At 38.2% G+C, this 27981-nt stretch overlaps 2 protein-coding genes across 5 annotated transcripts in view; one reads left to right on the top strand and one right to left on the bottom strand.

Moving 5' to 3' along the window:
• The first annotated feature begins 9157 nt into the window (after positions 1–9157).
• Positions 9158–12015, top strand: LOC132707930 (uncharacterized). Of its 3 annotated transcripts, none has more exons than XM_060679975.1 (3): positions 9158–9596; positions 10683–11292; positions 11891–12015. In XM_060679975.1, the coding sequence occupies exons 1-3, from the start codon at positions 9192–9194 to the stop codon at positions 11902–11904; spliced, it is 1029 nt and encodes a 342-aa protein (XP_060535958.1). In that variant the 5' UTR covers positions 9158–9191; the 3' UTR covers positions 11905–12015. The 3 variants fall into 3 exon arrangements, with proteins under 3 accessions (XP_060535958.1, XP_060535959.1, XP_060535957.1); XM_060679976.1 differs by lacking the exon at positions 11891–12015 and having other exon boundaries at positions 9158–9428; positions 9522–9596; positions 10683–11476; XM_060679974.1 differs by lacking the exon at positions 11891–12015 and having other exon boundaries at positions 10683–11476.
• Positions 9624–27981, bottom strand: part of LOC132707927 (putative nuclease HARBI1) — a 44215-nt gene continuing 25857 nt past the window's right edge. Inside the window, exons 1-2 of one of the 2 annotated variants that reach the window (XM_060679971.1) lie at positions 11491–11925; positions 9624–10571 (exon numbers count right to left, since the gene is read on the bottom strand). In XM_060679971.1, coding sequence (XP_060535954.1) covers positions 9753–10571; positions 11491–11925 — 1254 coding nt within the window. In that variant the 3' untranslated portion in view covers positions 9624–9752. Of the gene's footprint in view, positions 10572–11490; positions 11926–27981 lie in introns of those variants that run through there. The other variant, XR_009619791.1, reaches the window with a different exon arrangement.

Below are 27981 nucleotides of genomic sequence, written 5' to 3'. Positions count from 1 at the left end.
AAAATTGGCTTTTGCACCACGATAACGCCCCTGCTCACACATCGTTGCTTGTGCGCGACTTTTTGGCCAAAAAAACACACTAATGATGCCGCAGCCACCGTATTACCCAGATCTGTCCCCCTGTGACTTTTTCTTGTCCCCTAAACTGAAGAGGCCTATGAAAGGACGACGTTACGCTTCTCTTGACGAGATAAAGACGACATCGAAGGAGGAGCTGAAGAAGATAAAAAAATGATTTTTTGAAGTGCTTCGAAGATTGGAAAAACAGTTGGCACAAGTGTAAAATATCTCATGGGGAATACTTTGAAGGGGACAAATTCGCGATACTTTTTGAACACACCTCGTATACGCAGCAGACTTTTTTGTATATTCTAATAGACGCGTATGTGATAAATAATATCACATTGTAGAATTTTACCGTTTTTATCAGATAGCGGGGTTAGGGTCAAAACTATTAAGTTTTGCGCAATTGATAAATATAATGTGATCACTGTTAATATTATGTTTACACTGTGTACCATGTTATTTTCGTGCTGATGAAGTGGAAATTTTAGGATAGATAATAATTTAATAAATAAATGCATATGAATATATCAACTCTACGACAATGAATCATTGTACACAACGAAGATGGACACTCCATCAACATTGATTTTTGAGTCAACCGATCCCGCCAGACTTTCCAACAAGATGCTGGTGGTATTTTTAAAAAAATTATTCAGGTCTTGTCTTGTTTTTCTTAATTTACTAAAAATCTATCAAATTGTCATAGGTATGGTAGGAAAGAGGTGAAGATTGTTAATAAGCGAGTTCACTTGTACTTAAAATATTCACCCAAAAATGAGACGATACAGGGAAAATTAAAAAATCTTCCCGTCCGATACCTGAGAGTGGCAGCCGATGACAAGGAAGAATTACAATTATTACTGAAGCGGATGCGTGAATTCTCAGACGTCAACTTTTATGCGGCTGCCATAGAAGAGGACGAACCCGTTCCGACAAAAAAATTCAAGCCTGCTTCGGAAGAAGAAAAAATAAAAATTTTAGAAAACAGAATATTAAAATCAGCCACCACCACCACCACTCCCTGTACCAGCAAAGTAGAAGATTTTTGTTTCATTTTAGACGACGACGCTGACGATTTTGAAAGTCAAAAATTTAGTGTAGTAACTAAATAAAATAATAAAAAATTATTCGAGTTATAACTTGTTTAATTTTACCATGATAAAAATAATTTTAATTTTTCTTATGGTTAAAGTTAATAAAACAAGTTCATTTTTTAAGATAATTTTTATTAATATAACAATTTCTCAGCAATAGTACATTCTCTTTGGCAGAATAAGAGGAATTATAAAACTGATTATTACAATGAAAATTATACTGATTATTTTCTTTTAAACTTTTCAAATTTAGACATCCAATGTCATGTAAATCGACAATATCATTGTAATAAAGCAGTGATTTTAACCAGTTTACATTACAACTGCCTTTAACATAAATATAGTTATTTTGTACAACGTTTCCAATAAAACTAACTATACATTCTTGAGCTAGACAGGTCTCATCTTTTTTATTGGGATTCAGATCCCAGCATAGACCGTGGACACGATTCGTGGTCTTCAAAAGATGATTTCTAATTTCACCTGTGAACCAGTTATAGGACAAGGTGTATTCACCAATCTATGAAACACTTCTCCGCTGGACACGTTTATTATTGCGATTTCTCTATAACCGCTCTGTTTATACTGAAATGGTTGAACGTCGAGGATACACATTTTTTGGATGTTTTATGAGCACCACTAATTTGCAACTGAATCTTCCTCACACCTACGCAACATTATTTATATCTATCCCAACTATTGTGTTTGTCATCAAACCCCAACGATTTTACAAACCCCCTATCGAGTTTTGGTTAGTTTTAAACGTGTGGAAACTATACTTTTTGCAGTTGTTCATTGTAAATTTTCCATCTTTTAATAAATACGTAGTGGGATTGGTTACTTGAACTTTATCTACCGTAAAAATTTCCGTTGACCAATTTGGTTGTAATTTTTAATCGAAAACACCTCGCCTCTTCGATATCCGTACGCGATCGCCAATCTTAAATTTGGTATTAAGATTTGTCATTATTATTCGATTAAACACCGCTTCCAATAGCTTTTTTTCGTGCTTCTTTGTAACATCGGCCGGCTTCATTTTAATTACGTTGTTATTACGTTTATTATTGTAGTTTCTAACAATTTCCGCTATGTCGATCCATTTATAGTTTCCTCGTAGACTAAACTATTTCCTATATTTTTTATGGTACGGTTCACTCTTTCCACTCTTTCCAGAGGCCTTTTTCTCGCTAAATACATTATAATGATTGATATATTTTTTCATTAAATTTTGAAAGTCTTTGTTGAAAAATTCAGCTCCAGCGTCAGTTTGTAAATTTTTTGGTGGTAGTGGAGATGACGACTTTAAAATTGTTTCCATAGCTCTCGTCACTTCCGATCCCGACTTATTTTTTACAGGTAGCGCCCAAACAAATTTAGAAAAACAACTTATTATTATTATTGTGAGCGTTCGTTTTGTATACAATTTGTTTATAATTTTCCCTGTCTTGTTCGTTAAATAAACTACTATTAGGATACTTTTTAAAAAACAATTCGTATAAACCTTGAGTACCTCTGTACCGTTTACCTTGAACGTAAATATCTGATCCTTTCCGCCGCCGCCGCCGCCGCGATAGGACGATTAGAAATGTATGAAGCAATCTAATGTTTTCCTATATCAACCTCCTAATATCGCAGTCTTTAAATATAGTTAGGAAACTAAACGGTTCGTTCCAGCATAAAGCACACATCTCCTTAAAACGTTCAAAAGTCATATCTGTACCGATATGTGTTTCAAATTTAAATCGTCTTGTTTGAAAATTACAAGACATTAGCATTGTCTCTTATAAGATGTTTAGGTATTTTAGCATACGTTTGACATAAATAAAACGAGTCAATTTTATTATGTCGTCCCATTCGCGTATGATATCTTGGTTGTCGCACGCTACATCGTCGAAAATTAAAATACTGTTCAATTTAGCCTCCGACGGATGCATAATGGTTTCACCGGCGTTAAATGTAAAATATCGAATACCTTTTATTGATTTCAGTAGTTGATCCAGGTAAATATATTTTGGTTGGTCCAAGGACCCGTTTTCAAATTTTACACCGTTCTCGTGTTCGATTAAATTAATCATCACGTTAGTTTTATCGCAATTCGAAGGACCCACGATAATACATCTTATTGTTGCGGGAAACAATTTACCATGCCTCTTGTAAGATTTTTCGTTAAACGTATTATTTTCAATATCTAATGTAGTACTTTGTTTAATAAGTTTCATAATGTGATTGTTTTCTAAAACACTGTACTATTCATAATGACATAAAATAGATGACTTACAACCTTTCTACATTAGTATGTACTAACAAAACGAACACACACGATCGTCAGCATGAAGTGTTACGCATCAGGTAGATTTATTAAATACGGTAATCAACAAATTGCCTTTAGAAATGCATATTCCGCGGTATAATTGGTGCGGACGCGGTACAAAAGTTGAAAAACGTCTCGCTAAAAACGATTCCGGCATAAACGGTTTGGACGATGCATGCAAACAACACGATATCGCATATTCAACTGTCAGTGCTTTAAACAAGCGTCACGAGGCAGATAAAGTATTAGCTTCCAAAGCTTTAGCTAGATTTAAAGCTAAAAATTTCGGGTGGAAGGAGAAAATTGCCGCTTTAGGAGTAACGGCGGCCATGAAAACAAAACAAACTCGGTATGGGCATTCAAAATACAGACCGCGGCGGTGGTGGTTACTATTACCATTCCAGGAGATTAATTCATACTTGTTTAAAAAAAATACAAAAAACTTTCGGCGCTCGGTGCTCTTTCCGGTGGAGCTCCGGGTATCGCAAAAGCTGTAAACGATGCGAAATCGGCAACGAAACAATTGCAAGAATCGCAACGTCACAACAAAACCATGGAAGCGATCGCAAAGGGTAAAGGCATATACTTAAAACCGTATAAAACAGGAATGAGACTTTTTCTTAAGCCGTATAACCGTTAACAAATAAATAGAAAGCTTAGTACCGCCGTCGTAATTGCAGAACAAATTAATAAAATGAGTAAGAAGCAAATACCAAACGATTATCCGTAAACGAATATTCAGTTGGAAAAGTATGCTAAAAAGTTGTTGAAAATACCATGGTTTAGGGATGTTTTTGTGAGAGATAATCTGCCCAGAAAAATAAGAAAAAATGAACGAGGTATAATCAAAATGGACAGTAGAAACGGAACCGGAACCCACTGAACATGTTACAAAAAACAGGGACCTAATATCATCTATGACAGTTATGGAAATCTACCTCCGCCACTGGAAGCATTGGTATATTTCAATTCGAATGGACCGTGCAATATACGATACAATTACGATGTTTATCAAAAATTTAATACCGTGAATTGTGGTCAGCTATGTTTACGTTTTCTTTCCGAATAAATTATTTATTATTAGCACACACATACACACACCGATTTTGGACGGTCGGTTTTATTCCGGCCGTCTAAATTCTAATAGTGAACCACTGGATGGAACGGGACTTGGCACACACGCCGACCGTAAAATAATACCGGTAAAATAACCGGTGAGCTGCCGGCCACTGCCACTGCAGACCGCCGGTACCAGGAAGTCCCGGCGACACAGTGGTGTACATGACTAAATACACCCTTGCACCCGTATCGATTATTTACCGACCGATTTCAGCAGTTCTTAACACACAATAACGCGTTTTACCACAAACCGAAACTCAATTTTACGTACTCGACGCGCGTTTCGCCAACCAAGTTGGCATCTTCAGGAGAAGATTAAAACTAAACTTAATAGAACAGATGCTCTCTATATATATACACATCGGGAAGTGGGAGAGGGAATTACGCACTGTTCATTCAACCAATCAGCGCGTATAACAATTTCTAAGCTTTCGTAGTCATCTAATTTTCTACTATTATTTACATGTTTAACTAATTTTAAATTACTTATATCTATCTTATGATTATTGTTGAACATATGTTCGGCTACACTTGATTTTTCTAATATACCAAATTTGAAATGAGCTAAATGTTCCTTAAATCTAACATTAATTGATCTTTTGGTTTGCCCTACATATGACTTATCACAATCGTTACAACATATTACCCAAGAGATTTTTTAATTTTGATCCGGACTGATAGACACTTCGAAGACCTGCGGCCGTGAAGACTCTATCAAGTCCACTTGTATATTGGGGAGAGAAAGGAATTGAGACTACTTTTAAATTTTCCTTATCAGCTTGAAAAGTCTTTGATTTTTGAAGTTCGTTTTTAAATCTAAATTTCCTACTTAACTTATCGATAAAACTATCTTCGTGGCCATTGATTCTAGCCACCTTTTTTATAAGGCTTCTTTCCACCTCAAACCTTTCTTGATTTAAAGGAAACGTGACAAGTCTATGGACTAGAAAATTAAAACTTGCCATTTTATGTTGAAAAGCATGGATAGAATAATTGGTTATGTATCTTAAAATACTAGTGTCTTTCCTATAAATGTCAAAAAACTATATGATTTTCACTGTTTTTGATAACGAGAACGTCCAAAAAAGGCAACTGCATGTTACTTTCTATTTCATATGTGAATTTAATAGATGGGAAGTAATTATTCAAGTTTGAAATAAAGTCATTTAAATCCATGCAAGTTGTATCAAAAACCGTGAAAACATCGTCGACGTATCTATACCATATCCTAGTAAAGTACTCGAAATTTTCTTTAGCATTATGTTCAAAATGATGCATGAAAATTTCAGCCAGGAAAGGAGATAAACAATTTCCCATGGCCGCGCCATTTTGTTTTTCATAATAGTTGTTATTATATGGAAAAATATTTTGACCCATGCAAAGCTTTGCCAGAATTTACAAATGGTCGGACCCACCATTCAGCAAGATTTGTTTTCAATATTCCTTAGATTTAGACAACACCGTTTCGTAATATCAGCCGACATCGCAAAAATGTACAGATGTGTTTTGATTAACCCGGAACAAAGATCGCTTCAAAGAATTTTGTGGCGGTTTAATTCAAACGATCCACCCGACGCGTACGAATTGAAAACGGTAACATACGGTACAGCGGCGGCTTCCTTTCTTGCGATAAGATGTCTAGTACAATTAGCAAATGAAAACGAGGGTACTTACCCAGAACGTAGATGATATGCTAACAGGCGGAGATACGGTTGAAGAAGCTATGCAAATATGTAAAACAGTATCCGAAATACTCCGCCAAGGTTGCTTTAACTTGAGAAAATTCTACTATAATAATCCAGAAATTTTGTCATGTATTCCTGATAATGATTCTTTGTCAAAAATTGTTGATTTCGGCGAAAATGAAAGCACAAAAACATTAGGCTTGATTTGGTGTCCAACTAGCGACAGTTTAATGTACAATACATGTGAAATTTTGGAAAGTTCAAAAATCACCAAACGTACAATTTTGTCATCAATATCTCAAATATTTGATCCACTAGGGCTCCTAAGTCCCTGTGTAATTTTAATAAAAATTTTATTGCAAAACATATGGCTTGAAAAAATTTCTGGGGATGAGAGCTTACCTTTACATATCCACTCAATTTGGTGTCAGTTTTATTCGCAACTCAGTGAATCAAATGAACTAAAAATAAATCGAAATGTTATTTGTAAAAATTCAACTTATATTGAGCTCCATTTCTTTTCCGATGCTTCCGAAAAGGCTTACGGTTCATGTGTGTATGTTAAATCCATTGACCAAAATTTCAAGGCATTTGTTAATTTATTGTGCAGTAAATCAAAGGTGGCACCTCTTAAAACAATTACCATGCCTCGATTGGAATTATGTGGTGCTCTAGTTTCAGCTAGATTGTATGAAAAAGTTTTGAAAGCTCTAAGACTGAAAATACAAAAATGTGTATTTTGGACAGACTCAACCGTGGTACTTGGGTGGTTGAAAACCCCCCAAATAAGTTAAAAAAATTTGTTAGTAACCGAGTGTCGGAGATTCAAACTTTAACTGGTTCAAATCCGTGGAAACACGTTCCAACTCAATTTAACCCAGCTGATCTCTTGTCACGGGGTGTAAAGCCTTGCGAAATAGGAGGCGCAAAAATATGGTGGCAAGGACCAGATTATTTAAAATTAGACGAAATTCATTGGCCCACTATTAATTTAAATCTATAAGAAGGGCTTCCTGATATGCGAAACAACGTCAAGGTTCTTATTGCTCGTCAAATTTCTGATATTAGTATATTTGAAATATTTTCTAATATAAATACTTTGACACGAGTAATTGCACTGATATTTAGATTCAAAGAAAATTTTAAGAATTCAAAACAGAATCGTCAGTTCGGACCACTTTCAGTTCAAGAAATTGAAGATGCTTTTAAACGCTGGACAAAATTAGTTCAAATTGAATCATTTTCTCGCGAAATTGAATTAGTCAAGAAAGGTAAATTCAATTCGAATAAAATTGGAAATTTAAACCCCTTTATTGCGTGTTGGGAGAAGACTGTCAAATGCAAAGTATGATTTTGAAAAGAAATATCCACTCATTTTACCAAAACAGCATTCGTTCACGAAATTACGAGGTCTGTCAATTAGATTCCCGGAAAAGTGGCAACACTGCGACTCTCGTTATGCTACGGCGTTCGCGTTGTGTCATTCGAAAGAGGATTCATTTCTGCGTCAGTCTGTGCAAGTTTCGTCTCGATCGGTTGTTCAGTTCGTGTGTTACAGTACTTTGATCATCGGCGTGTTTGGACCCCTTGTCGCGAAAATGTGTGCTAAAAAAACTGAGTAGTGATCAAATTTTTGGTCAAACGTGGTGTTAGTTCCGCGGAAATTATGAAACATTTAACCGACGTGTACAAGGATGATTGCCTGAAAAAAACAGCTGTCTACGAGTGGGCTAAGCGGTTCAGGAAAGGCAGGGAGTCGGTGGAGGACGATTCACGTAAGGGAGCTCCCTCCACCTCTCGAACGGCACAAAACGTCGATCGCCTGCGCGTGCGTGTGCTCGGAGGCCGTCGGGTAAGCCTAAGAATGTTGGAAGACGAGTTGGGTATCAACAAGGAAACCATTCGACAGATGCTACACGAGGATTTAGGGATGCGCAAGTTGTGCGCGAAAATGGTTCCCAAAGTGCTCACAGTTGAGCAGAAAGAGCTTCGTTTATCCATCTGTGAAGACATGATTTCTCGAATTGAGGAGGAAGGAGAAGACTGGATGTCAAATGTTATTACCGGAGACGAGTCTTGGGTGTTCCAGTATGACCCTGAGACCAAACGACAGAGCATGCAGTGGGTGGAAAAGGGGGGGAAGCGCCCCACAAAAGCCAGAATGTCGAAATCAACAGTGAAATCTTTGCTCATCGCATTCTTCGATATTAATGGAGTTGTACACCACGAATACGTTCCAGCAGGTCAGACAGTCAATGGGAAGTTCTACATTGAAGTTTTGAAACGTCTGAAGGCCCGTGTGTTTCGTGCACGGCCGGAATTGGCCGAACGTGGATGGGTGCTGCATCACGACAACGCTCCAGCCCACTCCTCATTCGCAGTTCACGACACGGGTGCTGAGGGACCTATCTTCAGGGGGCTTCAGGGGGTGCTTCCAATGGTGGATCCAACGGTGGCGCCGGTAACTTAATTTTAAGAATTTATGTATATTCCGGACCGTCCGGGCACTTTTCCGGGAATATAATTGACAGACCTCGTATTATTTAAAAACGACCATGAAAAGTTATTTCATGCAGGCCCGCAACATTTATTAGCATCGATACGCGAGAAATTTTGGCCAATTTCTGGGCGGTATTTAGCCAAGCTGACAGTTCGAAATTGTGTCAAATGTTTAAAGGCCGGTCCAGACACTCCGTTTTGCACAACGTTTTGTCTCCGCAGTTCAAGACGTTGCAGACAAAACGTTGCGTGTGGACCGGAAAACTGCGCAGTCCGTCGGGAGGACTGCACAGTTGCAGCGATAACTGATCTCGTGAGCTCTGAAAACCGTGACCTGCGCAGACATGTCGTTGCGTGTGGACACTTACTCCGTTTTCCAATCCGTTTTGTTCCTCAGTTTTCTCTAATCATCCGACCATGGCAGATCTGCGGCAATGTTCTCGCGAGTTTTTGACGGATTTTATTTCACATTATGAAAGTTTTCCGTGCCTTTGGCGAGTTAAATCTAAAGAGTACAGTGACAGGGACAAAAAGGGGGAAGCGTACGAGAGATTGGTTGAAAAGTTCAAAGAAATAGATGTCAACGCGAGCAGGGAGACAGTGGTGAAGAAAATCAATTCTTTGAGAAGCGTTTATCGCAAAGAATTGGCAAAGGTAAACAAATCGATTCGATCTGGGGCTGGAGAAGACGAAATTTACAAGCCATCTCTGTGGTATTTCGATTTGCTGCATTTTCTCAATGATCAGGAGACACCAAGGCCGTCGAGGAATACCATGGACGAAAGTGAAGAGTCTGTAAACTGCGACGAATCATCACAACTGGTAAGAAAAAAAACAACAAAATTTCCTATTATTACCTAATCTCTTTATTAACTGAAACATATTCTTTTATTTAATAGGTACAATCAGCTTTTACAATGTTTATTACAAGTGTCTACTAAAAAATTACAAGTACCAAATAATTATTTATGTACGCCATTAATTGTTTAAAGTTATAAATCTATCTTGCCAAGGAACAGACCCCTCATTGTTAAAGTACTCCTTGAAATGATCTCTGACCCCGTTAGCATTGTTCAACATGTGGCCTCTTGGTCCACACTGTAGGTCGTGCACTAATTCTGGGTTACATCTTTCACCTAATTGAACAGTACATTCAGAAATATTTTCCTGATCCATACTTTCTGGAGGGGTGTAGTTTTGGGGGGACTTTCTCCGCAAAAAGTTGTGTAAAGCGCAACACGCAAGAACTACAGTATTGACGTTGTGCATCTTTAAATTAATACTTGTGTGGAAAATACGAAATCGGGAAGCCAAAATGCCGAATGTGTTTTCAACAACACGCCTCGCCCTAGATAGGCGGTAATTAAAAATTCTTCGGTCCCTTGTTAATGTTTCTCGTCGATATGGTTTGAGAAGGTCTGGACGCATAGCGAAGGCTTCATCCCCAACAAAAACATATCTTAAAACTCTGTTTGAACTTCCAATGGATCGGGGTTTTGGAATTTTTAACTCGTTGTTAACGAGTTTTTCATAAAATTGAGTGTTATTTATGACTCCTCCATCTGAGATCCGACCGTTTGTTCCTATATCACAATACAAAAACTCGCAATTGGCATTGGCTATTGCCATAAGAACAACACTGTGTGTTTTTTTGTAATTGAAATAATAGGACCCACTTCCTTTAGGTGGCACAATTCTAATATGTTTTCCGTCAATTGACCCTAAACAATGAGGGAACTGCCACATTCTTTCAAACTCCGCTGCAACTTCCATCCACTCCTCTTCAGTCTTGGGAAACTGAAACAAAACAAAAAAAGAAGAAATATTGCAAGAGTTTCATCATTGAAAATTTGTAAAAATAATAAAAATATGGAGATCAATAATACATTTATTGTTTAATATTTTCAGGTGGAAGACGATGTGCAAGAAACTGTTATTGACAGTGGGCCCAGTGAAGCTGCTACTACCCCTGCTACTCCTGCTTCCGAAGCATCTACGAGTACTTCCCATTCTGTCAATACCTCGCACAAGTTAACTCGTAACAAGAGGAAGGCTGTTGGGAATGATGATGGCACAATTGAAGTCCTGCAGGTGATAGGGAAGAAACTGGAATCGCTACAGGCAGATGATGCATTTCAGGTATTCGGAAAACATGTGGCTAATAAACTCAGAGAAATCCCGAATTCACAAAACATAATTGCTCAGAAACTAATTTCCGACGTTTTATTCGAAGCTGAGTTGGGTACGCTTACCAGAAATTTTCGAATTGTTGACATGAAAAGCCAGCGACAAGATGATTTTGGTTCAATGAATGCCACGAATTATTGGCCTCAACAGAATACGCCACATCAAATCAGAATGCAACAAAATCTTTCTTCACAAGTTGGACAATACCACTCCTTCTCGCAGCAGCCGCAGCCTATGCCACATAACTACGCCCCAGAACAAATACCTCACACTCAGGAGTATGAAACAATTGGGAAAATTCCGGCAGTTTCATGCATCATCCCACAGCAAGGTGAACAAGATGTACAGACACGCGCCCACCAAGCCCCTGCCCACTCTCCCGTTGGAACCTACTTGTCATCATTTCAACCAAACTGAAGTTACTTGCGTGCATTTCTATTGCTTACCATAATAACTTTTCTACAATAATAAAGTTTATAATGTTCAATTAAATAATAAATCGTTTATGGAAAATAACAATATTTCTTACCTTCAAGTAATCCTTCTTCAGCACCTTGTAGATAGCTTCACATGTTTCGGGAATGATTTCACTTAGCGATTGTTTTGATATAATTGTTGTGAACTCCAGGTCTTTGTAACTTCTGCCGGTTGCCAAAAATCTTAAAGTTGCTGTTAGCCTTTCATGTGGTGATATTGCTGCTCTCATACAAGTATTTTCTTTCTTGATATGCGGTGTCACTAATTCCAATAAGTAAATATACGTGTCCATGTCCATTCTCAAGTAGTTTCGCCAATCATTAGGTTCGTCACGTAATTCACTCAATAATCTTATATGGGAAAAGTCCCGCCTTTTTAAAAGCCATTTCCGTGACCATTTTGAACGAACGGTTCCTCTGATGTGTTCCAATCTTTTTTTTTTTACAATACAGCAGGCGAAAATTGACCACAGGAGAACCTCCTCCATGGCGATATCACACAAAACTGAGCGGAAAATACAAGACTGCACCGTCAAGACTGTACCGTCTGGACGCTCAAAGTTGCAACGGTTTCATTCCGTCTTAAAACTGCGCGGATTTAAAACGTTGTGCAAAACGGAGTGTCTGGACCGGCCGTTAGATTCAACCCAAAAATTTCAAAACCAATTATGGGAAATTTGCATGAGCAGCGCATTTGTCCAACCCATCCCTTCGACATAACTGGCGTCGACTACGCAGGTCCATTTTCCATGAAAAGTAAAACAGGTAGTGGTTTTAAAACTCATGTGTGTACCGCAGCTGAACCAGACTGAACAGCACAAGGTGAGCCCCCAAATCACGAAAAAGCTCTGCCTGTTCTGCACCTCGGCACCTTCGCAGTGGGCTCAACTTCTTAAATGGGGCAAGAAAATGAAACTCTAAATTTAAGTGAATGAATTTAATTAAAGCTGGAAATAATATAACTAAATTACTAAGTACCCAATTCGGTGAAACTTGCTAAACCCATGTACAATATTAGAGCACGATCAACTAAATTACGGGTGTATCAGGTGATTTTCCTCCAGTTGAAATTAAAAGGTGGGAGAAACTTAGTAAAGTGTGCACCAAGGGTATACAGAGCGCACGCGGAGAACAGGTGCTGCAACGTGCGATAGCAGAGATTATGTTCGAATAAATCGGGCTAGTGCCACTCATACGGGTGCATCACAACAGGGGAGGGTCACTTATAGCATTAACAAAATCCCATATAACTAACGGTACCTCATAAGCTTCATAGTTTCGCTCGCCACGTCCTAGCCCAAGTGTTCGTAGGCGGAATACGTATACAGTGCACGGGGCTCGGTCAATAAGTGGGTCACAGCTCATAATCCAACAAAAGCAAGTCCGGAGACAGTGCACGGGCAGACTCCGTGCCAATCAGTGAGTCACAGTCCCCCGGACAAGCGGGACAAGCGGAAAAACCGAGAAGGAGGGAAGAGAAAAAAAAACCTAAAAACAAGCGTATCTAGAAACACTACCCCCCTAACAGTGTAAAATTAGAAAACAGTGCCAGCTTAGCGCAAGGTTAACCTACCTCGGCCACGAGGGTTTTCCTAACGGGGGGACCAACGATGTCGGGTGCCCCTAGGAGTGTCTATCGGGAATTGGACGGCAGATAAATCCCCTCTCCGCAAACTTGTGCACCCAAGCAACAAGTCGCAGTAGCCGCAGCGGAAGGCTCGATCCCCAAACTCGGGAAATTTCCAACCAATATTCCAATGACCTTCACCAGGCTTCTGCCGCCATCAAATCCATCGAGGAAAAAGGAGTCCCAAAACCCCGTTCACCACCTTAAATATAAGTCTTCCGCCACAAAAAATTGGAGGGAATCGAGGCCTGAGAATAGGAACCGATCGAAAACTAGCAAACCAAAATAACCCTAGGCACAATACCAACCTAACACTTCCAAACCAATACTTCGAAAATCCGGAACAGAACTACTACGGGCTTCGATAGGAAAATTACTGCTTCGCAGTAAGCAGCTTTGTATAACATTGAAAAATAAAACCTATTAGGAATCAAATTCGAATTTGTAATTTTCGGGAACTATGCAACCAGTATTTTACCAACCCACAGATGCCGCGCTACGCCGCTAATCGGCGTTAGCCAGGTTCACTAAGGACTCTCGCCCAAATAATACGGCAGTACTCATCTTCAATAAATTAATATCTTAAATACGCCAATAAAAGGTAATAATAACACGGAACCGTGACATCATAACCATATACCCATAATTCGTTATGATCTTTTTGAGCATATCATTCGACGGTCCTTTTGTTCAAAATTAAGCAGTTTCGGAACAAATTTGTTACAATTTTCATTCCCAAAACTTCAGAAAAAATGCATGGCACGAGACAATAGAGATACCGACGTCTTCAACCACTTCTCTAATAGCGATTCGACTATTTTTCAACATCATTTGTTTTACTTCTTCAACGCTGGAACATCTTGTACCACTTATAATATTTTTTTTCTCCAAGTAGAGTCAACGGCATATGGTAAAAAATATTCAGGTAAGTCAGATTTATTGTTCACTTTCATTATCTTGTTTTTCATAATTTACTAAAAATCTATGAAATTGTCATAGGTATAGGAGGAAAGAGGTGAAGATAGTTAACAAGCGGGTTCACTTGCATTTAAAATATTCACCCAAAAATGAGACGGTACAGGGAAAATTAAAAAATCTTGGCGTCAGATACCTGAGTTTGGCGGCTGACAACGAGGAAGAATTACAACTATTCTTGAAAGGGATGCGTGAATTTTCAGACGTCAACTTTTATGCGGATGCCAGAGAAGAGGACGAACCCGTTCCGGCCAAAAAATTCAAGCCTGCTTCGGACGAAGAAAAAATTAAAATCTTAGAAAACAGAATATTATTTCTTATGGTTAAAGTTAATAAAACAACAAGTTCATTTTTTAAGATAATTTTTATTAATATACCAATTTCTCAGCATAGTATAGTTATTTTGTACGTTTCCAATAAAACTAACTATACATTCTTGAGATAGACAGGTCTCATCTTTTTAATTCGGATCCAGATCCCAGAATAGTCCGTGGACACGATTCGTGGTCGCCATTCCTTGATTAGAAACTAAATATTGCTTAAATTGTTCTCTGACGGCAAAAGCATCGCGTTGGAAATTACCACCAATATTTTGTAAATCAATTAATCCTACTGGAGCTTCCTCCTTTTCCAATTCTCCAGGTTGCCAAAAGCAGGTATCGTTTGTTAAGAAATTATGTAAAACAGTACATGCTAGAGTAATTATATCAAAATGTTCCGGTGAAATATTAAATTTTTTATAGAAAATACGAAACTTTTTGGTCATTATTCCGAAGGCATTCTCACTCACACGTCTAATTCTGCTATGGCGATAGTTATATATTCTATTTGCTTCTTGATTATCTGTCTGAGTTCCAGGGTACGGTCTTATAACATTTCGCAATAGAGGAAACGCTTCATCTCCTATAATAACACGTGGCAAAGCAATATTGGTTTCAGGCAATAATTTGTCTCCAGGAATATCTAGCGTTTTTGCTTGAAGTCCCTTTCCTAGTTGGGAGGAACGAAATATTCCTCCATCGCTATTACGGCCGTAGGCTCCAACGTCGACAGTTATAAATCGATAATCGGCATCTACCAAAGCCATTAAAACAATTGTAACGGGTTCAATTTGTCATTGGCTACTTCGACTTATGTTCCTCAAAGGTAGGTTAATAATGCTCGGAGACTACCTATCGAATATTTTATTATCACAATTACACACTGTCTTAATCATCAAAACTACTAGTATTGCTAATTATTCTTCACTACTTCATTATGTTCGAACACACTGTAACTGCTTAATTGCTTGGGGTGGTTTGCCTGCCCTAAAATAAATGTAAATAAGTGTAAGCCCTTGCATTTTAACTGCAATTTAGGATGTTACTGCGGAATGCGGTTGGATTGCACGAGACGATCGTCCTGTATTCCTTCTTATTTCCGAACTAACGGCAATTCCTATTCTTGTCCCTTGTTTTCATTTATTTACACTTGTTGCTTTTTGGAGAGCTTATATTTCAATCCTCTGTCTACGCGAATGCACCCGGCCATTAGTACAGTTAAGCACTCGACCTTTGGCCCACATTCGTCTTCGATTTCCTAAGACTTTACTGTGTAATCTCGCTCAAGTGTGTGTAATTATTGGTTATTATTGATAATAGCGGGTAGTAGTTAGGTAATATTTGGTCTCCTTGCGTTGATTAACTCCTGTCATATTGGCCCATTGGTACCGGTTTTTAATTGTTGGTCTGGTTTTGGTTTCCCATTTGGTACCGGGTTCCTTAGTTCTGGTTCATTTGGATTTGGTGCCTCTTTCGCTCCGTGGACGGCACGTGTTTTGAATTCTGCAACCCAAGAATTACCGAGTCTTCAAATTAGCTTGGTTCCGGACGTTACAGTGCATATTTCCTCGTCTAAGAGTGATAAGCATTAGTGCCTATCCCACTAACTGGGGAATCCGTAGGCAGTATACAAAACAACTGTCCTAGAGCTTGCCCCACTTGTTCGTTGCTGGTAACTGGAGGATCACAGATAAGCCATTTTATTTATGTTTCGCTTAATGTTCTGACTATTACATATAAATTTGAACTTTTTAAACATCAATGTAAATTAGAGAGCTCAGTTAGGGTAAACATTTTTATTGTGATAATTATTTGTAAACGATCTAGCGTAACCAAGCTTCCTGAGTTTATTGTATACTTAAGTATTTGACGTATACTCAGTTTCTCATCTTGGAGCTCCTGGTCTAATGTATTTTGCTTATATTCTGTGATTGAGAATCTGGTCCAGTAGCCAATATATGGAGATTTAAACTGACGTGCCTGTCTTATTTACTTATTATTTATTTGCTTAGAACTTTGTTAACTTTGTGAGTTTGTTTGGTGGCTAGTGAGCAAGGACACTAGTCACTATCACTAATTTATAGTATAGGTTGGGGTATTGTTCCCACGAGTCCTTGTTTCCAGACTCGGTCGAAGGCTCTCTCTATGTCTAGTAATACCAATCCTGTTGCTTGTTGTCTTTCGATGCCTTCTGCGGCTTGTTCGAAGAGTCTTATAAGTTGCATTTCGGTGGAGTGTCCTGCCCTGAACCCGAACTGTTATTCAGGCAGGTGCCGCCGTGAAGGTCTTAATTCTTGTGAGGATGGCTCTTTCGATGATTTTGCTCATGCCTGCTTACTAGACTGATAGGCCTGTAATTTTGTGGAAAAGTTCTGTTGTTTTTTGGTTTGGGAATCATATTCACCGTGGCTTCCTTCCAGGCGTCGGAGAAGTACCTCAGCCTGAGGATTGCGTTGCCAATATTGGTGACTGCCACGAAACCTTTTCTTGGTAAGTTCTTTAACATTATGTTGGTCACTTGGTCCGGTCCTGGAGTTCTTTATATGCGCAACTATTTCTTTAGGGGTTATTGGATCAGCGACTTCCTCACTGTCATCCTGTTCTCTACCTCGCTTGCTGCTCTGGCCATTCTGCGTTCTATTTCTTCGGTTTCGTCGTTTTCTTCGGTATTTGTCCTGCATTCGCGCTCCAGGCAGTCCGCGAATGCTTCCGCTTTTTCTAAGCTGGTATATGCTCGACCATTTTCTCCGTGTATTGGCAGAATCGTGGTCCTGGGATTCTGCAATACATTCCGCAATGCATTCTCCACATAGTGTTGTCTCCGGTTGTGAGTTCTCCGGTTTTTCTTTTCCATTGTCTGTTTCTGTGCTCACGTAGCATCTCCTTGAGTTGGTTAGATGCTCGGTTCAGGGCTGTTCTGTTTTGCTCAGTTGTTTCTCCAATAGATTCTTCTGAGTCTTCTCCGATCTCTGATTTTTCTGTCGATATGTGGAGGGAGAGGTCCGCCTATTCTTTTATCTTTTTTCCGTATTTCGGTGGTCGTTGAGTCCTCGTAGGCCTGTAGGATCGTGCCTTCCAGGGTGGCGATCTCTTCGTCCAGGTCTTGTCTTGTTACGAATCTTCTTGCCAGGCTAATCCTTTGTGCGCATTTCTCCTTGAACGCTTTCCAGTCCGTCCTTCTTACCTTGTCCTTGCTTTCCGTTATTTCATCGTTGTTTCCTAGTGTCAGCATCACTGGCATGTGATCTGACTGTCCTTCGTTCATCGTTGCTATGGTGTAGGGCATCCGCAGGTTCTTGATTATGGCTATGTCAATCACATCAGGGCGATTGTTTATATTGTCGGGATAATGGGTCGGCTCGTCCGGTCCGATGGCCGTTCCCCCATTTCTTGCTACCTCGGCTTCCAATATTCTTCCATTTGGACAGTGCTGCCTGCTGTTCCAGCTTCTGGCGTGACTGTTGAAGTCTCCTATTATTAATTGGGATTCTCTTCCCTTCATTAGGGTAGCTACGTCTTCTGCCGTGATGTTCACAGTACTTTGCCTGTATGCAGTGGTGATCTTGAGCGTGGTTCCGTCACTCATGTTCACTCTTATGGTGATGGCGTCCAGTCCGGTGTCTTGAATTCCTAAATATTCGTGATCTAGTGATTCCTTCACTAGTATCGCGATTCCCGCGTTTGGTCGGGCATTTCCGTTTGGGCTGTCTTTTCTGTATATGATGTAGTTTATCCTTGGGATTACCCAAGAAATTTTTTAATTTTGATCCGAACTGATAGACACTTCGAATACCTGCGGCCCTGAAGACTCTATCAAGTCCACTTGTATATTACTAGAAAATTAAAACTTGCCATTTTATGTTGAAAAGCATGGTTAGAATCATTGGTTAGTTATCATTTAAAGTCATTTAAATCCATGCAAGTTTTTATCAAAAACCGCGAAAACATCGTCGACATATCTACACCATATCCTAGGAAAGTACTCGAAATTTTCTTTAGCATTATGTTCAAAATGATGCATGAAAAGTTCAGCCAGGAAAGGAGATAAATAATTTCCCATGGCCGTGCCATTTTGTTGTTCATAATAGTTGTTATTATATAGAAAAATTTTTTGACTCATGCAAAGCTTTGTCAGAGTGATTAGCTCTACAATTATATCTTTACTGTAGTTATTATATTCGAGTAATTTCCTGAGGTATTCCAAAGTTTCTGGTATAGGAACGCTTCTTTTCTTTTCTAAAGTGCTTAACATATGTGTTAACTTTTTGTTGTTGGTTACACAAGTCACACCATTGTTCGATTTCTAAAGTACTTAACATATGTGTTAACTTTTTGTTGTTGGTTGCAGAACATGGAAATTTAAAACATCAAAAAGAAAGTTTTTCTGTTAAAAACTCGCAAGAGTTTATTGGTAAAATCAAAGACGTAAGGCTGAATGAACATGAACTTTTAGTATCTTTTGATGTTTCCTCATTACTTCCAAGCGTTCCTGTTCTTGATTTGGGGGTTATTGTTCAGCAATTTTCACTAACACAATTTTTCGGTAAAATAAAACGTCGGAAAATGACTAAAAGTTCTTTCCGCTTATGTTACGACTGATACCGACCGACTCGCGTCTCTCTCTCCCTCTGCGAAGGCACCCTGCGCGGAACTTTATATGTTACAGGCATGCGCACTAACTCAAAACTGTAACATTAAGCAAAAATATTTAACATGCCCCCAGCCTTGAAAGATACCACTTTCAACACAAAATAAAAAAGGTAGGGCAAAGCCAAAGAATTGTCAAATACGACACTTCACTTCACTTCACTGGTAGTGGACAAAGTTTAGAAAAAGCTCTTTTAATTGTTCCAGCTTGAGTTTTCAATGTCGCTACGCGATTAACACCGTCTTTTACGGGATGTAATGTCGTAACTCTTCCAAGTTTCCAGCACATAACCGGTAGGTTATTTTCTTTCACAAGAACTAAATCACTTTCTTGGAGAGTGCTTTGAGTCTTCTTCCAGTTACGCCTTTGTTGCAATTCGGATACATATTCTTTATTCCATCTTTCCCAAATATGCTGCCTCATTTGCTGCAGGTGTTGATATATTGAAAGTCGATTTTCAGGAATTTTCTGTAGATCCAATTCCGGTATCGTAGTCAATTGCTCGGTCAATAAAAAGTGAGAGGGAGTCAAAGGACTAAGATCATGTGGACTTGAGGATAATGGAGAAATAGGTCGGGAGTTTAGTATGGCTTCGATTTGTGTGAGCAGTATATAAAAATGTTCAAAAGTTAGATTTACGTTGGATACTACTCGCTTTATATGATGTTTCACACTTTTCACGCCTGCTTCCCATAAACCACCAAAATGTGGAGACCGGGGCGGAATAAATCGCCACTCTACGTTTTCTTTTCCAAAGGTATGAAATAAATCTTTGCCATTTTTTCTAATAAAATTGTATAAAGCATTTAATTCAGAACTGGCTGCTACAAAATTGGTTCCGTTGTCCGAGAATATTTGACTCGGTTTCCCTCTGCGAGACACAAATCTACATAAAGCTAAAATAAATGCATCTTTCGTGAGGTCGGTTACCAATTCCAAATGAATTGCCTTTGTCAGAAAACATATAAAAAGTGCAACATAAGCCGCCTAAGCCGGACCGTAGATTCACAATTCACGTGGCGCCCAGAATTCAACATTTTGTTAGGACTTGGTGATAGCAGCTAAACTACCCTGAATATCTATGGGAAACCTAGCCGGGTATTTGGTGCCATTTACCATATGCCCCTGAGATTTTGGCACGCCACAATGACATCGAAACCAAAATCGCCAAGACCGAAAAAATCACGTCAAGTTCGATCAAATGTTTTGCCTGGTTTCTTTGCTTATCGTACACCAAAAATTCCTACCACAAGTTCATACCGCTCGGTCAATAAACAGTATTTATTACCGTGAAGTTATGGGCCGTTTATGAGAAGCAATACGAAGAAAACGCCCGGAATTGTGGGAAAACAAATGATGGATTTTGCATCACGATAATGCACCTGCTCTCTCATCGTTGCTTGAGTCTAACTTTTTGGAAAAAAAAAAAACAAAATCAAAATCATGCCTCAGTCAGCACATTCACAGAATATGGCCCCCGCGACTTTGCGACTTTCTCTTGTTCCCAAATTTCAAGAAACTCATGAAAGGAAGGAGGCTTGGAAAACTCAAGGCTAAACCAGAAAGTGCTTACCAAAAGTGCTTGGAGGATTGGAAAAAAACGTTGGCACAAGTGTATTATATCTGGGGATTACTTTGAAGGTTAGAACATTACTTTTGATGAATAAATACTTTGATAAGTAAAAATGTTGAGACAAAATCTGTACCCGAGCGGCGAAATCTGTTTGAGACCGGACCTGATTGTTGCCCGAGAACAGCGATACTATGGCTGGCAACGATGCTCTCCATAAGACTCCAGAAAGCCATAGCGATAAAAAAAAATGCAATTCTTTGAAGATTCGGCCTCGAAACCAGAGGAATGATCTTTTTAATGGGAAAGGAGATTATGCTATCAATGCGATTAAAGGAGAAATAAAATCGAAGAAATAGAAATACAAATATTGAAGATGAAGTTGCTGATGCAGTATACAAAGAAATTCTTGTTTCGCAGTTTAAAAAAATCAGATGAAATATTTGAAATGATGATACCGTCTACCAGGCATAAACGTATGAAAAATTTTTGTGTATTAACAAAACAGAATTTTCTACGAGCGCAAGTAAAATTATACCCAGTGTTTTTTTCTTTTTTTAATGAACAATTTCGGATAGTGATGACACCACCAAGTTAAATTTTGGTCATCATAAATATATAATTATATACGGGTCTATCAGAAAACTCTGCGGGTTTGGCAATACTGTCCGGAAACTAGGCTTGCGCTGCACTGCTAGTATAGCTACTTTACGATTGTGTGTTTAGCCATCCCCGCCCGTACTTCAGTAGAGTAAGCAAGAACGGATCTTTCTGACGACTCTTTACCTGCGACACCAGGCTGATTAACAGATACTATTCGATGAATTCCAGGTGCAGTTTGTTAAGAGGCCAGTTCCGAGTAGACAGATGATACACGGTTAAACAAAAAGTTTCAAGAAAATGGGTCAATATTCGATGCCCCGCGTACTGGTCGCCTTATAACGGTAGTGACTGAAGAAAATATGCATCTGGTTGCCCAAACGTTTGTCGAGACACCCAACCAACCTGTAGTTCGCGCAGCGCTTCAGTTAGGCATATCGGACCATAGTTTACGTCGCATATTGAAAAAACTGAAATATCAGGAGTAATCGTCCTTGTTTGATACATGCGCTAACAGAAGGCAATCCTGATCGTGTCTTGGAATTTTGGGAGTGGTTTTTTGATTGCGAGGAAGATGACACACACCCGTCTATAAACAAATTCTTTGGAGCAATGAAGGATAATTAAAATTAAATGGACGGATTAACTAGCACAATTGCGTTAACGGGGCATCTGAGAACCCTCATGAGGCCCTTGTGCAGAGTCGAGTCTTCCTAGAATAACAGTGAGGGAGATATATATCAGGAACTCCTTATGGATTTAAACGGTGAACTTAATAAGAAGCCAGAGTGTTAAAATTTGTTAAAATAAACATCAAGAAAGGTATGGACTAGTCTAGTTCGTTTCCCAAAACACGATTGATGTATGCATTTATTAATAGTTTAAATCTAGCACGATATTAAAAAGTTATCAATTATTTTTGCAATATGGGGTTAAAAAATGAAGTTCCACATTTATGAAGAATTAGACACCAGCAAAAAGAAAGTTCGCTATATTTTACAATTTTCCTTCGACCAGGGCAGTAAGGACAATCCCAAGCCACACACACAAATAGCGACTCCCCAGAAGCTTCGGTAGTTTGGATGGGAGGTTCTTGTACATCCACATCTTGCAGCCAGTGAGCGAGTTCTTTCTCATGGTTAATAGTTTTACTGTTGGTTTGATTCAATTTGGGGGGGTGTGAAAACCAAATTCAATTTCTTTTAAGCGAAGAGAGGAACAATGAAATTTCCTTAAAAATGGCGACAAGCGAGGGAACAAGATGATCTAATTAGTCAAATAAAAAGAAAATATCATTCTGTTAGCATCTACTTAAACAGCTGGCCAAACACATAAATGTTTATATATTTTTTTAAGCTCTATGTTTATATATTTTTTCGGGACACACGCTCTCACTCCGATGGCAGCAACCCTGAACATCCACAGCCACATTCGTGTATAAGCAATCCAGTAGGAGGAGCTCTTTCAATCCGACCCGAAAAATCGCAACCACCCAAAGTTTTTAAATCATCAGATACTTCAGACGGTTTATTGATATAAACCCTGCAATCTTTGCTTTTAGACATTTGCTGTTTAAGACCATTCCGAAACATATTCATCGGCAAAACACTCTTTAAAATATTATTTTGAACATTATGAATGTAATCCAAACATTAAATGCATTTAAAAAAAGAAAAGGATGAAAGCAGAATCAAGAAATGGAATTTAACTTAACTCTAAACAGATGCACAATCGATGCAGTCATGTGTCAATGAAATCTTCCCAATCGAGTTATGATTGCAGTGATCAACTAGTCCCCAGAAGATCAGGGCATTCGAAAAGTAACGTATCTGGTATTATTTTATTGAATTGATTCTCTGTGAATTTGGTTATTATCGTTCAGCATTTTCAACCTATGGTAATTTATTGTGTGTATGATGTCGCACACCGATGTCTGTTCCTTTGCCAATTTCATATTATACATTATTAAATTTTGACTGTTTTCGTCGTTTATAAAGAAAGCTCTACTTTTAGAGATGCCCTGTTGATGTTACCCTACTCAGTTCAGGCAACGGCACCCTGCACTCGTAGTCGCAGCAGTCTTCTGCAGGATTCGACGAACTTTACGAGCGCTTGGATCGCTGACGGATACGTCATTGCTCCTATTTGAACTGAGGGGTTTCTTTAGAGAGCCTCGACCGAAGGACTAAAATAAAATATCTTCTGAACGAATCGTACTGCTGAAGTTCAGTTCCCAGTAGAGAGATCATATACAGTTAAACAAGAAGTTTCAAGAAAATGGGTCAATGTTAGATGCCCCGCGTAGTGTTCGTCCTGAGACGGTAGTGACTGAAGAAAGCATGCATCCGGTTGCCCAAACGTTTTTCGAGTTACCCAACCGGTCTGCAGTTCACGCGGCGCTTCAGTTAGGCATATCGGACCGTAGTTTACGTCGCATTAAATTACAATTGAAATTAAATGGAAGGATTAACCACCACAATTATGTTTACTGGGCATCTGAGAACCCCCATGAGACTATTGCGCAAATAGTTGAATCCTGGAATACCAGTGACGGCTGGAATTCTCGCCCGTGGTCTCCTTGGGCAGTATTTCTTTGAGGGGACCATTGACGCAGATATTTATCAGGTACTCCTTATGGATTTCAACGGTGAACTTGATAATAACCCAGAGTTAGCAGATGTTCGCTGTATTGTGACACCGTGTTAAAATAAACATCAGAAAACCATATGGACTAGTCTAGTTCGTTTCCCAAAACTCGATTGAAGCATTAATTTATTAATAGTTTAAATCTAGCACGATATTAAAAAGTTATCCATTATTTTTGAAATATGTGGTTACAAAATGTAGTTCCACATTTATGAAGAATTAGACACCAGCAAAAACTATATTTTACAATTTTTCTTCGAAAAAGAAAGTAAGGAGAATCCCAAGCCACATACACCAATAGCGACTCCCCAGAAGCTTCGGTAATTTGGATGCGAGGTTCTTGAACATCCACATCTTGCAGCCAGTGATAGCCCAGTCATATTAGGTAAAAAAAGGGGTCAACCTCGGAATGAAAGATAATAAGCTGTAAATTGGTATGAACCTTTGTTTTGTCATTCTAAATGTTGTCTCAAAAGTCACAAACGCTATCGTGTCCGCGTCTTAAGATATTCAAGGTCAAAGGTCACAAAAATCGGTTTTTCGCGAATATCTGGCTTCCTATTGCTTAAATGAGATTTGCACTTATTATAAAAGTTTTAGGCTATAAAATTCTCTACAACTTTTGTTTAAACTTTTTTTTTCATACGACCAACCGTTTTTGAGGTAGAGCGCGAAGAGTGCACAGCGTACAGTCATATACGGCCTAATGCAAGGTCAAGCGTCAGTACGTTGTATAAAGTCAATTATTTACTTGAAAATTATAATTATTAAACAATGCCCATGATTTCTGTACTAATTATTAATTATTTATATTTAATTAAAATAAGTAACTTGATTATTTATATATAATTATTCATATTTAACTATTTAAGTATAGCATATTATTAATTCTGGATTTTATATTTTAAGTTAAAACGACGTTATATATGTTTTCTTTAAAACGCGTAAATTTCTCAATACTTATATACCTGGAAATATTTGTCCCTACCCTATGCCCTTTTCTATTCATTGCCGGGACAGATGTGCTATTGTATTCAAAATCACTTTCTCCACTTTGTATGAGTCAAGATTATTTGTTAGTTTGAAATTGTACCTTTGCAACTACGGACGTACGGTTTTAAGAGCTATGGCTGATTTGTGTTTTATATGTGATAAGTCACTTTCAAAAGGTGTTTCTGTGAATGTCGTACGTGGTTTACAAACTTTAAAAACTGCAAGTATTGAAAGAAATGATGGACATATAGACTATTTAAATACTTTAAGTTCTGTAAATGTGCATTCCGAGTGTCGAAAAGTGTACACGAGTAAAAATGTTATTATTGCATCAAAATGATGCACAGAAGAGAGTGAACCTTCAAGGTCAAGTGCACCTCGTAAAAAACGATGAATGAATGAAGTGTTTGATTTTAGAAAGTTATGCTTATTTCGTGGCCAAGAAGCTGATGAAATAGCAGGAAGGAAAAAAAAAGTATAGACGGACAATAAGTAATGTATTGCATTCAAAGACAACGTAATTAAGAGAGCAGAAGAACGAAACGATTCCTTAGGAGAATTAGTAAAGGAACATATATATTACGAGTATGATTTGATCGCTGCTGAAGCAAAGTATCATACTATTTGCTATACCAACTTTTTAACCCGAGTACCATCTGCAGATAAGAAGCCTCGCCAAGATGATCAAGTCACTCAAGCAATGAAAGAGATTTTTTATTATACAGAAAATAATGAAAATTCTCAATTTACTTTGAAAGAACTTAAAGATGTCCCTACGGAGTACATACCCGACGATAAGATTATAAGAATTATTACAAATTACAACAAAAGTATTTAACTGATATAATAATCACAAAAAAAATTGGATCATTTACAATTATATCTTTCCGTGATACACAGGTTAATGTATTATCAAAAGCTTGGTACGAGAATAAAAAAAGCACTCCTGCAGAAGAACGTCTACGGATTGTAGAAGCTGCTGCGGCTATTATTAGGGAAGATATCAGATCATCTGTAGTTGAAACGAAAACGTATCCACCTCCGAATAAAATGCTAGATTGTATTAATGAAGAAATACCAAAAACATTATCACAATTTTTGGAAGAAATGATATTAAAAAATAGAAAAGGACAAGTAGATCATTTAAAAACGAAATTCACATCTATTAGTCGATACGAGAACGTTCATTTTCATCACAGCTACTATTGGGCCTTTCGGTATTTCTTCACAAAGATATGGGTCTAAAAAATTGTTGGATGTTTTATCATCTTTAGGAATTACTGCATCATATAGTAATACCATACAGTATGAAGTTTCAGTAGTTTACCATCCACAACCTCGTATTTTACCATCAGAGTCTGGTGCGTTGGTACAATATATTGGAGACAATGCAGATATTAATGTCAGTACTCTTGACGGTAATAATACTCTTCACATTATGGGAATGATAAAAATAGTTACTCCGAAAGATGCTGTAATTTATGATCATCGCATAAAAAAATGTACAACTAAACCGAGTGCAAAAGAGTTAGCAGCAATATCACATGTATCTCTTTTAGCATATGAAAAGCCAGTTGTACCTGGGTACAGCAAGATTCAAGTCCAAAATCTACATGATGATCAAGTACTAATTGAAAAAAAAATTAATGCAGTTGATTTTTTGTGCTTATACGGAAAATGGAAGAATCCTTCACCGTTGCCAGGGTGGAACGGCTATCTTCAACTTACGAAAAATAATCAAAATTTTTCAACTTCTCAGGTTATGTTTCTACCTTTCATTGATCATCCTGCCAGTAATTTAGACACAATCTATACCACTTTACATTGTGCTATAAATATTGCCAAGTCACGTCAACAAAAAACGTTCATAATTACATTTGATCAACCCCTGTACTCAAAAGCTCGTGAAATGGTTGCTGCGTCAGATGCAAACTCAGACTTGTCAAACTAGAAGGATTTCATATGCGCATGTCTTTTCTTGGATGCATAGGATATGTAATGGACGGTAGTGGTCTCAAGGAAGCTATGCAATATGCTACAAATTCGGTCGACAAAATGTTGAATGGCCACGCTTATGCAAGAAGTATCAGAGGCCATATATTATTACGACTTGCATTATCAATAAAGATTTTTGAAGAGATGAAAATTGAAGGTTGTGTGTTAGTTAATTGAACAGATAACTAGTCGCGATGTTTCCTACGAAGATGTTGAAGGATGTACGAGTAGCTCCAACTCGTTAATTGATCAATTTCAGGATAAACTAAATGAATTAAAAGCTCGAGGTCCCACGGCACAGTTATGCGTGCAATATTTTCAAATGTTATCAATAGCCCTAGATTTCATTCGCGCTGAAAGACTGGGACTTTTTAAAGAACATTTGGATGCAGTGCGAAAAATGCTGCCCTATTTTCGTGCTGGTGGTCATTTCCTATATGCAAAATCAGCTCATTCGTATCTTCAAGATATGATTCTTTACTGTAAAACAAACAGAAAAATTTAATTCTGGTACATGGACAGATATGGTAATCGAGCAAAGTCTGATGAAATCTATGAAGACAGAAGGAGGAGTATCTCGAGGCCGAAGTACACAAGAAAGTGTTCTATGTAAGTGGGTATATGCTATGTATGCCACGAATACAATTTGTGAAGAAATTGAACGGTTTTATAACATTTATTTCGATTCTGTGGACCAACATGTTGATGCTAGAGATTCACGAATAAAAAGGGATGATACTGGTGTAAATGAACTGGTTGGTTGGTTTACGCTTCATAATCCCTTTCCAAATACAGTTGGTATCCTTAGCTTCAGGAATCGTTGGAAATGACCAAATTAATTGTCACCAAGCCCATGAAATTGGATTGCAATCTATGGTAAAGATAATTGGTTTGAACTTCAATGAAATAAAGTTAAAACGCGTCGATAAGGTTTTACCGCTTTCAGCCGTTAACATATCTGTCAATATTAATGATTGTAACGTTTCTGTAGATGTTACTTTTCCAGAGAATAACTGTAAGCAAAAAATTTGAAAGTAATTTACAAGAATATCTTCAGTATGAACTAAGCCCGTATCCGACATCTTTATTTGATAGTAATGGCATGAGAAAATATGATGCCTGTCGATATCGATCTTGATGAAAATAATGTAACATACATCATCGATGGTG

Source organism: Cylas formicarius, unplaced genomic scaffold, assembly GCF_029955315.1.
Source record: "Cylas formicarius isolate icCylForm1 unplaced genomic scaffold, icCylForm1.1 PGA_scaffold_9__14_contigs__length_23061073, whole genome shotgun sequence".
Lineage (NCBI taxonomy): Eukaryota > Metazoa > Arthropoda > Insecta > Coleoptera > Brentidae > Cylas > Cylas formicarius.
This window is presented reverse-complemented; position numbering and strand designations above follow the sequence as displayed.